The following is a 19,169-nucleotide window of genomic DNA, read 5'->3' as shown; positions in this document are numbered from 1 at the left end:
GGAACCATGAGGTTGCGGGTTCGGTCCCTGCCCTTGCTCAGTGGGTTAACGATCCGGCGTTGCCGTGAGCTGTGGTGTAGGTTGCAGATGCGGCTCAGATCCCGCGTTGCTGTGGCTCTGGCGTAGGCCGGTGGCTACAGCTCCGATTGGACCCCTAGCCTGGGAACCTCCATATGCCGTGGGAGCGGCCCAAAGAAATAGCAAAAAAAAGACAAAAACAAACAAACAAACAAACAAACAAAAAAATAAACCTCACCTAAATGATCTGCTTACAATTTGCTTTAAAATCATTCAGATCCATTTGAAAATATCTGATTTACTGGCTCTTTTAAAAAGTGTTTTTTCTCAGATCTTGATCCCCTCCTGCTGTCTTGGGACTCTGCAGACTCAAATCATTCCTTCCTGGGTATCATCAATCCTCTTCTTAAAACCTTTTTTCTCTCCTTCTTTCCTCTTAACTCATCCACCTATCACTAAACGTTATTAAATTCACTATCCATCATCTTCCATTTATTCTCAACTCACCACAGTCACCCGCTCCCACCCTCACTCTTCTTTCCATCCCTGAAACTACTTTCACCAAGGCCATTGACATCTCTGTCCTCCAGGTCAAAGGTGATTTCTTTTATTTTCCTAGTAGTCATCTTATTTAACCATTCTTCAGTTTGTGAGACTCTCCTAGTTCCCAGGCCACCATTTGATCAGGTTTTCCCACCACATGAGGCTCTTTTCTGGCCCATATTGTTGTTCCTGATCTCCTACAATGCACACCCCAAGCCGGAAGCCTCGGAGCAGCTCTGGGTGCCTCCTTCGCCCTCCTGGTCCAGATCTCCATGGACAGCTGCATCGCTCCAGCATTTCCCCTCCTGCCGTCAGCCCACACCCTCTGGCAACAGCTTCCTAATTGACCTCCCACCTCCAATCTTTTCCACCTCATTAATCCATCTTCCACATTTTTAGCAACATCATCTTTCTAAAACGGCTCTGCTCATTTATTTCACTCCCCTGCTGAAAAATGTTTCATCGCCTCATCACCTACACTCCAAACGTAGCTGTGAACGGAAAGCCTCCAGAAACGAGGCCCCTACTTATTGGAGAGTATCACTTCCTGCCACTCTTTCAACCAACCGACAGTGCAGTCTGGCCTCAGTGAGCTTTCCTTTCCATCCACAAGGTCCCTTCACACCTCTGTAACTTCGTACCCGATACCTGCATTCTCTGGAATGCCTTTCTCGTGCTTGCATGTTGAGTCTCACTCTAGGTTCAGTTCAAAGTGCAGAACCTCTGTTCAGCTTCCTCTGACTCTCACAGAGACAAGTCATCATTCCCTGCTTTTCTGAGCTCAGTCTGTTTTTTCCTCTCTTCTAGCATTTGATCTCTTTCTACAGCATTTTTTTAAAAAATTGTATCTTGCGGCTACATCACACAGCCCCATACTGGTACATGGTAAGCCTGCAATTAATGTTTATTGCATGAATGAATACATGAATATTAATACAACAACATTAGTAAACAGCATCAGCATAAACTGATGTGAGGCAAATGTGACAATTTAGAAATATTTTATTTTTAAATTATATTAAAATATATATAATTAAATATTTTACATAATAACATTTATATAAGATATTTACTTCAAACTTTAAGAATACATAAAGACTCTTGGATCTCCCTGGTGGCTCAGAGGGAGGATCTGGTGTTGGCACTGCTGTGGCAAGTGTTCAGTCCCCAGCCCAGGACTTTCCACATGCCTCAGGCGAAACAAACAAACAAAATACATATAGACTCTTTAATAATAGCATATTTAACAATTATTATGTGTCTGTTATATGAAATTTTGGAAGACCAAGGTTCAGGGATTCAAGACTAATACAGAAATTGGTGCCTACTAATTAAGCTTGAAATTATGTATAGATTAATTTTACACTACTATTTTCTAAACATTAGTTGTGAAATTCCAAAAAATACTTTTATAAGAAGGGAACTGGAGTAGGGTCATAAATAATAATTCTATGTAATTCATGCACATGATATAAATCACAAAATGAATTCCTAAATTAACAGATCATGCACATCTGAAGTAAATGCAATACTTGCTCAATTTAATAGTCACATAATAACAAGTATTTTCAGTGGCAGTACACTTCCTATTGGCTTACTGATGATTCTACAGTTGTTCATAAATGTTTACTGCACCTACAGGTCAATGGTTTTATGAGCCGAGTTTTCTGATTTACGGCTACATGGTCAAATCAAGAAGTGACATGCTTATTCACAGACATTAAAACTGTGTTGATGCATGACGCTGAAAGTTCCATGGAGCAAGGCTAAAATAATTTATCAAGTTAGCTAGATATCCTACTAAAAATACCATGTCAGATAAAAAAAAAAAAAAAGTTGCTGATGCTTGGGTTGTGAATCTAGGCTGACCAATTTGACCTAAAGTAGGAGGGACAACAGATGTTTCAGTGACTGTTCCCTGAAACGTAGCATACGCCCTGAGCTTCAGGGTCTTAAAAGAATAACAAATCTGAAATAATTCATGACAGTAGCATTACTGATATTTAAACAGATTGTCACCTTTTTTTTAGCAAATGGAAATTGAGGTACAGATGGTGAGGTCTGGTATGTTTTAGAGTAGCCATTACGGATTAAAAAATCTACACTTGTTAAATTAAATATCACAAAATTTATAATAATGTCCATATTCTTCCCTAACTGAAATGGAAAAATGCTTACTTCAGCATCTTGTCCCCTCACTACCTAGATAGATATATTTCTCAGATGACCTTGTTCCACTCCTTTTAAATGAAAAATAGGAAGAACTCCTCTCCTTTGGTACAGAAAGTACTATTAATTATCATATTAGAAAATATCAACTGTAAAGAAAACAGTTAATACTTGTACCTCCATATCAAGAACCTTATGGAAAATAGCCTGGGCTAAGCATTCCCGGATGTATTTCTGGTGATCCCTCTTCATGATATTTAGTTTGTATTCCTTTTCAGAAAGTATTCTTCCATTTCTTGTGATCTGTCATGAATAAATAAAACATTACATAGAAATACAAAGTAGAAAATGTATTGTTAGTTGCCTATAGGAGAGAGCCAGAGAGACAGACAGTCAATCAGACAGACGGAGAAAGAGGCAGTGTCTTTTAAGCCTAACGGAGTATAGTACCATGGTTGATAAACTTTCATTTATAATGAATATTTCATGAGGTAAAAAAAGAGAAAGGCAGTTTCATATACCCATCATTGTGAAAACACATACAGGTGGTGCTCTTGACGTTTAAAACAAGGTTTTCATTACAGTAACAACTTTCCCTTGATGGAACCCAGGTGTTCTTTTCATTTCTCTTTTTTGGAACACATTTGGGAAGAAGGGATGGGGTGCTACCTTGAAACAATGAATAGGAGCAGTGATCACAGGACTGATGATCTCACAGGAAATACTCTGAAGGGCAAAAAATGTAAGCTACAGAGGCTCTGATCAGTATGTTTTTAAAGTAATTTGTTTCATTACTCTGTTTTCACACTGTTTCTTCCACTCTCCAGCCCAGAATTGTAATTCAATTTGCTGTGATTCAGGTATTTTCAGATTATGCACGACTGTAAATATAAAATAATTCAAATTGATTTCAAGCGATATCATGGCCGAGTCCCAGGAGTGGTAGTTGCTGATTTTTTATTTACATTTTTCTTTTCCTTTATTCCTTTCTATGGGCATTTCTGTTGTATTTTCCTGCATCTTCTCTAAACTGAGGATGTCATCCTTCCTGAATATTCATCTTGCTCCTTTTCACTTATTTAAACTCTGTTCTTTCACACCTAAAGTCCACATACTTCTTAATTTTGATAACTAGCTTTTTAGCACTGTGGTTGCAACTTATTGGAGTGCTGAGATGAGCTAGAGTTGTAGAGCTGTGTACAAGTGACTGGTTACTGATCATCTTTTGCGGGGGGCGCACCTGCGGCATATGGACATTCCCAGGCTAAGGGTCTAATCAGAGCTATAGTTGCCGGCCTACACCACAGCCACAGCAACACGGGATCTAAGCCATGTCCAAGACCTACAGCATAGCTCACGGCAGCGCCAGATCCTTAACTCACTGATCAAGGCCTCGTATCAAACCCACATCCTCATGGTTATTACTTAGATTCGTTTCCACTGAGCCATGATGGGAACTCCAGATCATTTTTTTTTTTTATGAATGCATTTTCTAATAGAAGAAAGGAGTGTGGTTGTAGCAAGTGTGCTTGGAATTACAAATCACTCAGTTACAGTTTTTGAAATGTGTTGTCCATTGGAAATCATGGCACATCTATCCAGTTGGGAAAAACTGTTGGGAACATCCTATGGCCCCCTTAGCACTGCACTTGCTATTGTTTGCTCCTCAAGGAGCATCTAATCTCCCCAACTAGGTGCTCCTATAGGGCAGAAGTTCTTAAACTTGAACCAGCACCTGAAGAATCACCTGGAAGACAAGTTTAAAAAGATGGATGGACCCCACCACACAGTTTCTGACTCAACAGATCTGGGGCTCTAGAATGTGCATTTTCTAACAAGTTCCCAGGTGACACTGAATACTCCTGATTCAGGGACTATGTGTGAACAACCGCCTTAGAGAAAAGAATGTATTCTTGTTTGAATTGCCATGCCCATAATCAATGTGCTTGATAATAATAAGTGCTAGTTCATGATGTTGATAAATAAATACAAAATCCTTCCCATTTAGTTATTCATTCATTATTTTTGGCCACCTCTGCAGCATGTGGAAGTTCCCAGGCAAGGGATCAAACCCATGCCACAGCTGTGACCTGAGCCACAGCAGCAACAGTGCCAGATCTTTGACGGACACTAGGGAACTCCAAGGTGTTCCCATTTATATATGAAGCTGAGACTGTTATCCAAAGAAGTAGTGTTAATAGTAACCTCAATAATCACAACCAGCATTTATTACACATCTCTAATAGTCACAACAATCCTGGGGGCTGGGTATCATTATCTTTATTATCTTCCTTCAATTGAAGAAGCTGGAGCTGAGAATGTCAGGGTGCATTTTGCTGACAATTCTGCGTAGTAAATGGCAGAGCAAGGTTTCAGCCAGGTCTGTCTGATAATAAAGCCCCAGGAGACAAAAAGCAAGTTCTCTGAGATCTACCCAGACAGAGTGCCAAGCACATAAACAATTAGAAATGTAATGCATATCCTTTCAACTCCATGGCAACAAGAGTTAAGGAAACCTACCATGTTTTAAGAAAGTAAACAGCTAAAATCATTAGTCACACTTTTCTATAACCATACTCCTTACTTCGAACAGAAAACTATAGCATTTTTAAAAGGCTTTCTCATTATAGACATTTAGAGAAGTGGAAACTTTGTGGAAATGATAGTTTTGAAGCTAATGAAAGGCACTAATTTATCAATAAACCATTACAGAAAATGAAAGAGTTTGTAAAAATTTAAAGGCAAAATTTTGAACTGTTTATTTCTTCCACGCCATATCCTGCGATTATTAAAAACAATATTTTTTTCTGAGGACAGTAAAATTTTCTCTATCCTTATTCCCTAACCTCCCTAATAGTTCCTAGTTTGTACAATAAGTTCAATAAATATGTGATGAATAAATGAGTAAATAAACAAATGAAATATGCTATTGAAAACTCATAGGGATTTTTCTCAATATAAGTTGCTTGCCTTAGCATCATCATGACTTCTCTTCCTATCTTTTGAAAAACACAGCCTCAAATAGATAAACCAGAGCCTTGGAAAGTAAGTAATTTTTCTAAAGCGAGGGAAGGGAAAAGATGTCACCGATAAGCTCGAAGAGGAAACCAGAAAATATAGAGAATTATGGGACTTAATGAAACAAGAGGGCAGGTAGAAAGCAAACCAAATCTTACCAGCCCTGATCTTAAGAGATGCCGCCTTATCCTTGTGTTGTTAAAATATCCAGCCAGGTGTTTATCGGTAAGGCTATTATATGCTGCAAGTAATCTGGAACACAAAAATGAAACCATAAGGATTTGTAAAGTGTTGCTTGATAACCAAGGCAATTCTTGACCCTATCATCCCCCAACTGTACATTATCATTCTCTCATCCAGCCAGCCAGTCATTCACATATGTGTTTAATGAAAAGGTATTGTATGCCTACTGTTTTCTAGGTTTGATAACAACTGGGAGACAGTCCTGATGCTGTTTTAGCCCATGGACAAGTATAGAAATAAGACATGAACAATTAAATTGGTTGTGAAAAATCCAGTAACAGAAATATGCAAAAAGCCTTAGGAACACAGATAAGGAGACTAACCACCAACTCTGACCACTGAGAAAGTCTTCATGGAAGAAGTCTGATGGAAAAGTAGGGGTTCCTTCAGAGGACTCTGCAGCCTCTTGCTACACACCCTAAATTCTAGGAACTCAGATTTACTTGTGTCCCCTGAACAAATTCCCTCCTGTCTTCAGGATACAAGGTACATACAGCCCCTCTACAGGGAAGGCCTCCCCTTTACCAGGTATTAGCTAATGGAGAACACCTGTGATGCACATCTCTTCTCCCAGGAGACATCCCCGACACAAACTAGGTGTGCTGTGCTACCTCTCACTCTGCTCCTCTAAGACCTTGAGATCCATTACAATATCCGTCCATAATGCATATCCATTATACTATCCATTACAATACTCACTACATATTCATATAATATGTTATTGTTCATTCCTTAGTCTACTCCTGTAGGTTCACAAACTGGCCCACACACACGGAGAGCAAGGGAAGAATGAAAAAGAGGCAGCCATTGCAGATTGGAGAGCGACACGTTTAATAAGCAGGAGAACTTACCTAAGAGGCTTATCTTGGGCAGTTGCAAGACTAGTAGATCTCTGCACTTTCCCACTAGAATCTTAAAAGTTTATATAGAGGCCTGACTGGGCCCAGTCATGTATAAGGTCCTGATGGTTTCAACAGCACATTACTCTCTCAAGATTGCACCCCTGAAAATGGTTCCCACTGTGGGAACGGTGGGCAGAACATATATTCCAAAAACAGGGGAGGGGGGAGGGGCCTCTGACTTCCCAGGTCCAGCCTGAAGTGGTTGCATGGTTTCAATGACCTCCTCCAACACCTCTGCTAGATTTGAAGACCAGGATGGCAAATTATTCTTGGTGTCCCTACTGATGTTATTTATTATGTATCTCAATAATGATGTGTTCAACACACAAAGGCACCATTTTGTTTGGGGTTCATTCTTAACTGGTACAAATTTCTAAGTTTAAGCTCAGCAGTTTATAGATTTAGACATTTTCATTAATTCCACATTGAGAACCAAAATACTTTTTTTCATGGATTTCTGTTGATTTTTAGAGTCTTTCATTTTTTCTTTTTATTGTTTTTTCATTTTTAAAAGTTTTATTCAAGTATAGTTGATTTACAATGTGATAATTTCTGCTGTACAACAAAGCGATTCAGTTATACCTGTACACACAACCATTCTCTTTCAGATTCCTTTCCCATATAGACCATCACAGAATATTGGGTAGAGTTCTTGGTGCTATACAGCAGGTCTCTGTTGGCCATTCATTGGCGGATAAACTGTTTCCTTAGTTACATGCTATATACCATGGTAGATGGTCAATATAAGTCTATAAATAAAAGTTCGAAGCTATTTTTTCCAAGTTTTAACCTATCCTTTATTATTATCTTACAAAAGTAGGTACACATATACATATGCATGTAAATATACTTGTATGCACACATTATACACATACATAAATGTGAGTGTATGTATATACGGACAGACACAGAGACAGAAACAAAGAAAGAGAAAGAGGCAGAGAAAGAGAACACACAAGCCTAAACACAGCTCTAATATAAAGTTACCCTAAAAAATGCACACCCTATTACCTGCAACCAAGATTTATAATCTATACAGTTTATAAGCAACTGATCCTTAACTTAATCTGAGACCAGAGCAAGGACCAAGCAAATGTCATTAGCAACAATTTTATTTAGCTCTTTGCACTGGAGATGGTATCAGTGACCTTTTCCAGTCTCTTTTCTCCTTAATGCCCATCTCAGGCAAGTTTCATGCTGTCAAACGGTAAGGAAAGTTTAATTTTGTCCTCAAAAGAGACTGGAAAGCAGTCACAAAGCCCGGGAGCCAAGGTGCCACATGAGAGTTGCAGACACATGAACAACTGCGGAAACCATTATTTCACTGGGCTTACGCAGAAAGACAACCTGAGGGCTTCAGTAATGCACATACAAAACCAACTCTGGATAATGCTTTGAAACCATCTTTTAAATGAACTGTCTTGGTGTCTTATAGTTCATCAAAGGTTTCCTGTCTCCGAAAGGTCAATGTTGTATCCCTTACCCTTTCTGAATCTCAGAATACCTTTTCAGCAACTCATTTCAGAAAGGTGAGCAGGTGTCTCTCAGTCCTAACAATCATGATCCCACAGTTCACATATTTTTAAGGTAAATCATTAGACTGTGATCATATATCGTCTTCTGTCTGTTTTTCAAGCATACGTTTTAAAAAAATCAGTATTTTGGGAAGAACTGTGAATACTAAAACCTTGAGTAAATAAAGTAGGGTCAAAATGTTAGGAAATGTGGGAGTTCCCATCATCCGACTAGGAACCATGAGGTTGAAGGTTCGATCCCTGGCCTTGCTCAGTGGGTTAAGGATCCAGCGTTATTGTGAGCTGTGGTGTAGGTTGCAGACACAGCTCAGATCCTGCGTTGCTGTGGCTCTGGCGTAGGCTTGGCAGCTACAGCTCCAATGAGACCCCTAGGCTGGGAACCTCCATATGCCGTGGGTGTGGCCTTAGAAAAGGCAAAAAGACCAAAAAAAAAAAAAAACCACAAAGTTAGGAAATGTGGACCTCAACTTCTCTATTGACTGTATAATATTCTGTTCCTTTAATTCAAATGTTGAAACCTTTTTAATACTTAGGTCCTTAGCCAGTATTAAAGGACCTAAGGTCCTCTGGTACCACCTCATTCTAATTTTGCTCTCTCAGGCACTTACTGAAAGAGCATGTATGTGTGTGAGGCCCCTCCAGTCTTACTGACAGGTGGACTAGATCTGGGTGAGTTGAAACCTTTGTACAGATCAGTTGTTTCACCTTTCCCTGTTTAGGAGATTGAAAGTCCCTAGTTGGGATGCCATTTGTAAAGCATCTTCTTCCATGACTATGAATAATAACCAGCTGGGTGCATCCAGGCTCAGTCATTTATTTTTTTCAGACAATGCCCTAATTTTTTTAACTGGAACTTTAGTTAAATGAGTTGTTTGATAACAAGAAACTAACCTAAATTATATAAAGATTTAGTAAAATGGCTGTTATGGATTGAATGTTTGTTTCCCCCTAAAATCCACAGGTTGAAACCCCATCCCCTTCTATGTGATGGTATTTTAGAAGGTGTGGCATTTGAGAGGTGACTGGGTCATGGGAGTGGAGCCTCCATGAATGGGATCAGTGCCCTTATAAAAGAGATCCCAGAGGGCTCCCCTGCCCTTCTACCAAGTGAGGACATAGCAAAAGAATGGCCATTTATGAATCAGAAGGCAGATTCTCACCAGACACTGAATCTGCTGATGCCCTGATCTTGAACTTATCTTCCTCCAGAACTGTGAGAAATAAATTTCTGTGGTTTAAGCCACCCAGCGTATGGCATTCTGTCATAGCAGCCTGAACAAACCAAGACAGCAGCTAATGCAAATATGTCCAGTATTTACATAAAAGTGTCACCCTGGAGTTCCCATCGTGGCGCAGTGGTTAACGAATCCGACTAGGAACCACGAGGTTACGGGTTCGATCCCTGCCCTTGCTCAGTGGGTGAAGGTTCCGGCGTTGCTGTGAGCTGTGGTGGAGGTCGCAGATACGGCTCGGATCCTGCGTTGCTGTGGCTCTGGCGTAGGCCGGTGGCTACAGCTCCGATTCGACCCCTAGCCTGGGAACCTCCATATGCCGCAGGAGCGGCCCAAGAAACGGCAAAAAGACAAAAAAAAAAAAAAAAAAAAAAAAATGTCACCCTCATTCTGCCCAGCAAGCTTCCTTCAGGGTGATGGTAGTAATCCTATGTCTCAGGCACAACCGTAGTCTGTCCCATCCTTTTCTCTCTGCTTTTTATGTGCTTCATATGGGTTTGCAGCCTCCCCTTGCTTGTACTCAATTACAAGAGCTTTAGTGCCCCAACCTCACCTAGATTTAGTAGCATTCTTCTGATGTTTCTGCCTTTGTCCTCTCCACTCACTGCCACCGTTTCTCTCTCTCTCTCTCAAACACACACACACACACACACACACACACACACACACACACACACACACTCACACACATTTCTTTCTTGCACTCAGCACAACCCTGGACCAGATGAGGTCCCCTCAGCTGGGCTTGGGATTGTATTGCACCTTGAGTACCCCAATCCCTTTGTAAGTTACTGTCTGCATCTGTTGTCAAAGCTGGACTTCCTGGTCACACTATCTCAGTCCTGTGATCCTCTCTTGCTCCCGTCCATGAGATCAACAGCTGCACTGGTCACAGCAACCACCAGGTCACTGTGACACAATCACTCAAAAGCCATGCTCTTCAAACAAAGGCCCATAAATAACTGGCCAGACTAGTCTAACCCGTTGGCTTCTTTACAGGACAGATGAGACTATTTACCCAATCCCTGTGCACTGAGTGGAGAACAACCCACTTTCGGGCTCAATGCACTGTGGGAAACTGTCCACCAGGAAACAAAACATCCCTGTCTCTATGGTGGTTCCTGTTTCCCCTCAATCCACACCTCCCTGTCCCTGCGGTGCCTGAGTGTTAAGGAGCAACTGTTGAGTAACTAGGAGTGCCACCTGCCCAGCTGCATCCTGATTTTAGCACTTGACCCTTAAACCTCTGCCTCCCACCATGTAGATGATATCATTGGGGCTCTGAAGTAATAAAATCAATTCCTATCAATCCCTCCATTGGCCTCCAAAGAGTGAGTCTATCCCATAAAAACCCAGACTAAAAGGAAAGGCATGGTAATATTAATCACAAACATCTATTGAGTACTGATGATTTTCAGGACATTCTCTACAGCACCAGGGGCTTAGGGATGGCACAGACACTGCACTCACAGAGTTCCCAAGCTGGTGGGGAGGTATGCATGCACATACATTGTGTGTGTGTATGTGTGTGAGTACGCACTTGATTTCTTTCTGTCACAGGCTAACTATTTCACAGTGGTTGCTGAGTATCTGAGTGTCCCCATTGCCAGGCACTGTGCCCTCAGCTGGGGAAGGAGTGTAATAATTCTTTCCAGTTTGCAGATTACAAAGCAGCTCCACATACATAGTCTCATTTGTTTTCTTTTAGGCCTCTGGAAAGTGAGCAATAGCTAACTCTTACAGCGCTTCCATCTTCCTAACACGGAAAAACTCCAAAAATAGAGTATTGCTTACTGTGATTCAGTCCAAGGTATCTATCTAGGATCACACTGATAGAGGAATCTCTTGTCGCTGGTAGTGTACTTGAACCCCACCCTCCTCTCCCATCAGGCCAGTCCCCACACTGTCTACTTCTGTGGACAGAGAAGGATGTAGTAGTTAAGACTCCAGCTCCAGTCCAATCCTGGTTCCACCCTGACTAGCTCCACACCTGGGGCCAGGTGACTTAACCTCCCTATGCCTTGACTGCTCTACCTTTTACAAAACACCCAACAGTAGCATAATTCAGCCAAGTTCTCTGCCACTTTACAACAAGGATCAGCTTTCCTCCAGTTTCCATATTCTTCACTTCTGTCTGAGACATTGAGACATTATAAGAATGGCCTTTTCCATCTATATTTCTACCAGTGTTGCAAACATGATGTCCTATGTTACACTTTCATATCTTTTTTTTTTTTTTAGGGCCACATCTGAGGCATATGGATGTTCCCAGGCTAGGGGTCAAATCGAAGCTGTAGCTGCTGGCCTGTGCCACAGCCTCAGCCATGTAGGATCCGAGCCGCTTCTGCGACCTACACGGCAGCTTGTGGCAATGACAGATCCTTACCTCACTGAGCAAGGCCAGGGGTCAAACCCAAGTCCTCATGGATACTAGTTGGATTCATTACCACTGAGCCACAGCCGGACGTGATATGCTATGTTAGAAGATGGATGCTATCTCTCCAACTCTCTCTCTCTTTTTCTTTTGAGTCCTCTCCAGAATCATCTTTAAAAGTCTTGTTGCGAGAAAATGTTTGTAAATCATGTATCTGATAAGGGGTTAATATCCAAAATATATAAAGATCATACAACTCAACAACAAAAGCAAAATCAAAAACCCAAACAATTGAATTAGAAAATAGGTAGAGGACCTGAACAGGTATTTTTCCAGGGAAGACATACAATTGGCTAACAGGTACATGAAAAGCCATCAAATGCCATTAGCCATCAGGGAAATGCAAATCAAATCCACAATGAGATATTACCTCACATTTGTCAGGATGGCTGTTGCTGAGGATGTGGAAAAAATGGAATCCTTGTACACTGTTGGTAGGAATGTAAATTGGAGCAGTCACTATGGAAAACAGTATGAGGTTTCGCAAAAAATAAAAAATAGAATTATCAAATGATCTAGCATCTCAATTCTAAGTACATATTCAAAGGAAATAAAATCACTATCTCAAAGAGGTATCCGTACCCCCATGTTCGCTGCAGCATTATTTACAATAGCCAAGATAAGGAAACAAGCAGCCTTCAACAGATGAATGAATAAAGCAAGTCTGATACATACTCGCTGGAATATTATCCAGCCATAAAAACGGGGGAAATTCTGCCATTGTGGCAACATGGATGGACTCTGAAGGTATTCTGTTAAGTGAAATAAGTCAGATGGTGAGACGAATACTGTATGGTATCATAAGTTGATCTAAAAAGCCAGAGAATAGAATGGTGGTTGCCAGTGGCTCAGGGGTGGGGAAAAGGGTGAGATGTTGATTAAAGGGTACAAATTTCCAATCAATGATGAATACATTCTAAGAATGTAACGTACAGCATAGTGACTTTAGTTAACAATACCATATTGCATAACCAATATTGCTATGAAAGTAGATCTTAAAGGAGCTCAACACAAAAAAAAAGTGGTAAATTATTTGAGATACTGGAAGCATTAACTAAATTTACTGTGCAAATCATTTTACAATATATACATGTATCAAATCATCACATTGTATACCTTAAACTTACACAATATATTCTCTGTCAGTTATATCTCAATAAAGCTGGGGAGGAAGGATTGGTGTCTCAAAATTTCCTTCTACCCATTACCAGTTCCAAAACTGTTTTCACATTTTCAGATAGTTGTTATAGCAATACCCTGCTTTTTGGTACCAATTTCTGTCTTAGTCTGTGCAAGTTTGTAACTGAATAGGTTGAGTGACTTAAACAACAAGAATTTATTTCTCACAGTTCTGGAAAATGAAAGTTCAAGATTAGGGGGCCAGCATGGTCAGGTTCTTGTTGAAGGTTCTCTTCCTGGTTTATAGACAGCCACATGGCACAGAGAAACAGAGAGGCAAATTATCTGATGCCTCTGGCTGTAAGGGCACGAATCCCATCACTAGGGTTCCATCCTCATGACCTATTTTCCAGAAGCCCCATTTCCAGATATCATCACACTGGGGGCTGTGATTTCAACATATGAATTTTAGGAGCATACAAACATGAGGCCAGAAAAAAGGCATAACTGTCTCCATTTTGTAGATGAGGGAAATAAGACTTAGGTCAAGTCTCTTGCCAAAGATTATGTAACCTAAAACCTGTTCCTGATAATATACACCAAGTCACAATGAAACACACTCATAAGGACTTGCTAAGGTGGAGATGAGGACTCTAGGTATAATAATGGGGAAATGTGAATCATTAAAGATTCACAGAGATGTAATTCCACCAATTTTTAGTACAGAGACAAGAAAACTTTATATAAAAATTCTTCGTATGAAAATTAAGAAATACATTACTTTCATTCATAATTAGCCATATCGCTAGCATAAAAACAATGTACTGAAATCTTTAAATCATCCTACTCTCCTAAATACATATATATATATATATATACATTTCTGCATTCAACTTTACACTACAAATTTCCTGGCAAACTTGTTCAGAGAGAATATAAAGAATATTTTTAACACAATCAGTTTAATTTATCTCCAAATTATGACTGAACCTATCTGAATTAATGAAATTTGTATTCGTTTACTATTGCTCTGTAACAAACCATTGCATACTAGAAACTTAAAATGACACAAATTTATTATCTTATAGTTTTGGATATCAGAAGTCCAATGTAGGTCTCAGTGGGTTAAAATTAAGGTGTCAGAAGGGCTGAATTCCTTCCTAAAGCTCTAAGGAGTATTCTTGTTTTCTTCCTTCTACATTCTAGAGGTTGCCCACATTCCCTGGCTCCTAGCTCCCTTCCATTGCCAAAGCCAGCCAAGAATTTCTTACTATGTCATCTCTCTGATTCTAGCTCTTCAGCCTCCTCCTTTCCCTTCCCATTTAGGGATCTTTGTGCTTACTCACACTGGGTCCACCCTTATTTTAAGATCAGCTGATTAGCAACCTTAATTCTGCAACCTTAATTCCTGCTTGCCATGTAAAGTAATATATTCACATTAATCTGAGGATTAAGACATGGACATCTTTGGCGGCCATTTTTCTGGGGACCACAAGGTTTTCTTACATACATGCCAAACAGTAGGGAGCAGAAACAATGGGACACTGAATGTGATGGTGACTGGTCTGTGATATATATTGTTCAGGGATTAATCACGTCAATGGTCCCTGCTTTCAAAAAGTACACCTCCCAGATGGAGAAAGGCTATTATTGGTGCCACACTAAATGGACAAAACAAATGGGAACCTACTTTGCTGATCTAATTTTCATGTGCCAAATGAAAGCACTAAAACAAAAGAACAAGAGATACATCAAGGAGCATTTCAAATAATTTATATTTTTTTTCTCAATAAGGATAATCATATAGAGGTAATTTGCTTTAGGTGAATCTAATATTTGAAAAGAGAGATTTGCTCACAGTATGTAATAACATTCATGTCAAACACTATTCAGCACTTAACATATGTTATTAAATTCAATTACACAAAATATTTAGAAGAAATTTTCCAATTACTATGACATACCATTGATTATAACCTGCAAAAGACATTAGTAATATGCAAATGTGAAAAAAAATCACTTTGTATTAATGAAATAGATTACTGTTCTTGCTTACTACTACGTATACACAGATGCATCTGGGGAAGAGAAAAAAATAAGGCATAAAGAAGAATATGGCAGGGTCCCTACTGTTAAGAACCTCAAAATGAGGTTAGAGAAAAGGATTTTATGCATAAAACAATTAGAAAGCATATAAAAGTATACTCAAAAGGCACTAGCAGTGGTGTGTTGGAGCTTGCTCATATCAGCTCTCATGAGATAATGGTTAAAATTTTAGGAATTCTGAAAGCTATTGTTAGCTTGTAATTGGCCATCCTGGGAGCATTTACACCACAGAAATTGGCAAACTCTACAAACCAGGGCCCTTTTTTCTTTCTGAAAAGCCAGTTTACCAGCATACCACTGACTAAACTTAAAAATAAGTGACAAGATATATCATGTGGGATAAATAAAATAATTCATTATATGAGCCAACATACAGAAGTACCCTGTACATACTTTTAATCCAGAAATTCATCTTCTGTGTGTAATATCTGACTAAAGGGGCTCATATTCCCACTCAACTCTTTCCTATCCCTAACAAAAAGAACATAATGCCTCCAATAAATACATTGACATTTTTCAGCAGCATTTCAATCAAGAAATTTTACGCAAGATATCTTTTTTCATCATCACAAATGAAAGGTTCAACTCACCTACCAATCTGGAAAAACTAATTATACAATTTTATGCTCAACAGAATCAAGTGAGATTTAGGTGAGTGAACACAGTTTTATTACTAAGGATGAGAAGCCTAATGGAGAGGTGCTTTGCTTTTCAGAGGTCACTAAATATGCAATTTGTAGAGTTTGATAGTGTCCAAAGGGGGCCTACATCAAATCTCCACTGCCAAGCAGGCTTCTAGCCAGACAAAATGTTTCCGTGACTCACATATCCAGAGCTTGTACTGGGAAGGCAAGTAAACAAATCACAGGATATTGTGGCTTGACTGCTTTTATGACAGTTAACACAGAATCAAGCTCCGGCCACCAACCCAAATGCCTCTCAATGTCCACCAGAAAAGATTTGCAAGAATCCCCTGAGGAGTTCCCATCATGGCTCAGTGGTTAACGAATCTGACTAGGAACCATGAGGTTTCAGGTTCGATCCCTGACCTTGTTCAGCAAGTCAAGGATCCGGTGTTGCTGTGAGCTGTGGTGTAAGTTACAGACACGGCCTGGATCCCGAGTTGCTGTGGCTCTGGTGTAGGCTGGTGGCTACAGATCCGGTTAGACCCCTAGCCTGGGAACCTCCATATGCCATGGGTGTGGCCCTAAAAAGACAAAAAAGACCAAAAAAAAAAAAAAAGAATCCCCTGAATTCCACTCAAGCCACCCAAAACAAGTTGAAGATTTTGAATCTCAGGAAGAAGAGTCTTAGCAAAGTTCGTAAAATCTAAACTGAAACACCCTCTCTATCTGAAGGCAGTACTAATAACCAGAAAAAAGCTTCCTACCAATAAAAACTGCATGCCTGTAATTTAAAAGTGAGGAAATTTTAAAAACATGTGACCAGACATCTTAACTCTTAAGAGGTGTTGTGATTTTCCTGTAATTATTTAAGGCAAATAAATCTCTGTCAAACACTCTGTGCCCAAAGTAAACTTGATGAGATTTTAAAAGAATGAGATTTAAAAAGGATGAGATTTGGAGCCAGAGGCTTGAGGTCAAATTCTAACTCTATGCTTTTAGGAGCTCCTGTCATGGCGCAGTGGTTAACGAATCTGACTAGGAATCACGAAGTTGTGGGTTCGATCCCTGGCCTTGATCAGTGGGTTAAAGATCCGTTGTTGCCGTGGCTCTGGCTTAGGCCGGCAGGTACAACTCCGATTAGACCCCTAGCCTGGGAACCTCCATATACCACAGGTGTGGCCCTGGAAAAGGCAAACAAACAAACAAAAAAATTCTAACTCTATCCTTTTAAAAGAGGTTTGACCCTGGAGAATTCCATCTTCTTCCCTTTACAATTATTATCACTGTGAAGTAAAATGGTGTGTGTTTCTTGCAGAGGATGATCTATTATTGGTCTGGATATAGATTTACCCGGAGCCACCACATCCTTGGATTACAGAAATTCATATGGAAAGTTTTAGTCAATACCCTCTGATTATACTCAGGAAATAGAGGTTCTAAAAGTAGGCATGACTCATCAGTAAACTCAGAGCAAAGGCCTCACAAAGAAGATGAGAATGTCACAGCAATTCCCATAGAATTGTCCCTAGCCTTTCCTAAGGTCCTTGTCTTGCTACTTTCCACCAGAATTTCTTTCATCCATGTTTAGTCACTCCATTTAGATTCATATAAGATTCTTCCCTGTATACTTCTCACAAGTTGTGATGTAGAGCCATGCCCACAGTAAACACTCAGTCAGAATGTGCTGAATGAATGACTCAATCAGTTAATAGAAACAAAATTTATTGATCCAATTCCTCAACATATACACTTTTAAAAAAATCCATGTGTAAGAATCACAACATTTCTTCTGCTTCAGGATAATTACTTAATCTATAACAAAAGAGATTCAAAAATATGCTTTACATATTTGGGGCTTTTTTTTTTTTTTTTTGTCTTTTTGCCTTTTCTTGAGCCACTCCCTCAGCATATGGAAGTTCCCAGGCTAGGGGTCTAATCAGAGCTGTAGCCACCGGCCTACACCAGAGTCACAGCAATGTAGGACCTGAGCCACGTCTGCGACCCACACCACAGCTCACGGCAATGCCAGATCCTTAACCCACTGAGCAAGGCCAGAGATTGAACCCGCAACCTCATGGTTCCTAGTTGGATTCGTTAACCACTGCACCACGATGGGAACTCTTGGGCTTTTTTTTTTTTTTTTTTTTTTTTCGATGCAGAATGTTCAGTGTGGATGATCTTGCTGACAGTATTAGTTTTGTTGTTTTGTTTTTGTCAAATAAGTCCTTTTGTAGTGTGCCACAAAATTGCATTAGAGGAAAAAGTTCTAAGGGAGGCAGGAAAACAAACAAAAAAGTCTAAGGGAGGCAGGAAAACAAACAATCAAACTTTTGAAAAAAGCTGAAGACCAGTACAGAAGAGGAACTGATTTAAGGGTCAATTATTTTCCAACCCTTAATAAGAAAACTCTTTGCCAACTAAAATTAAACCGTGAGTCTCTGCTGCCTGCCACTTTATACAGGGTGACTAAACTGATATGGTATAAATGATGTTATATTATATTCCTCGTTTTTTTTGTTTGCATCCAAATCTGCCAGATCTCAGCAGGTATGCTAAATATTGATTTATAATTTCTCTCAGCTTATTCTAATGACACCAGCCAGATGTGAAGCATAATATTATTTTATTTATGGCCTTAATATGATGGTTTGGAGTGACTAGTAAAGACAAAGCTAGTCTCCAAACTATGCTGACTGCTGGCAAAATAGTTTTGCAATGCTCACAGATGAGGCAATAGGAAAACAGTATATGGGGACTCAGTGGGCCTGGGACACTAAGGGTGTCTAGTTCTTTACAGGAACTGATTTGAGCCTCCAGACTCTTCTTTGGTGACTTTGAATAAGAACAACAACAAAAATGTGGCCACTTAAAAAAATATTCATTAATAGAAAAGTAATATCCAAATTCAGGGAGACAATGAAGCTGTTTAGAGGGAAGGTGACCAGTAGAAAGTTCTAGAAATCAATACTTGTATCACTAGAATTTATAGATCCTTTATCTATCTCTTTGTAGGGTACAGTAAACACTCTATACAATATGCACTGTATATTTTAATTCTCAAAACAACCCTGCAAAGTATGGTTATCCTCCCTCTTCATGGAGGAGTAAACTGAGAAGTAGAGGTTAGATAACTAGCTTACAACTACCTAAAGGCAGATTTGGGATTCAAATCAGGGACTGTCCTGCTTTAATCACTAAACTGCACTGTGTTCTACAAGGTACAA

The 19,169-nt window shown here is 39.7% G+C and overlaps 1 protein-coding gene across 1 annotated transcript in view; it reads right to left on the bottom strand.

The window, feature by feature from the left end:
• ERICH3 (glutamate rich 3) overlaps positions 1-19,169 on the bottom strand; it is a 112,218-nt gene that overhangs the window by 73,273 nt on the left and 19,776 nt on the right. Inside the window, exons 2-3 of the mRNA XM_084964685.1 lie at positions 5,907-6,000; positions 2,908-3,033 (exon numbers count right to left, since the gene is read on the bottom strand). Of these exons, the coding sequence (XP_084820811.1) occupies positions 2,908-3,033; positions 5,907-6,000 (220 nt within the window). The remainder of the gene's footprint in view (positions 1-2,907; positions 3,034-5,906; positions 6,001-19,169) is intronic.

Source organism: Sus scrofa, chromosome 6 (assembly GCF_054392235.1).
Source record: "Sus scrofa isolate SSC_HxYL_T2T_F1_AM1 chromosome 6, Sscrofa_HxYL_maternal_Yorkshire_Landrace_v2.0, whole genome shotgun sequence".
Classification (NCBI taxonomy): Eukaryota; Metazoa; Chordata; class Mammalia; order Artiodactyla; family Suidae; genus Sus; species Sus scrofa.
The sequence above is the reverse complement of the archived record's forward strand: the minus strand, read 5'-3'. Positions and strand labels throughout refer to the sequence as shown.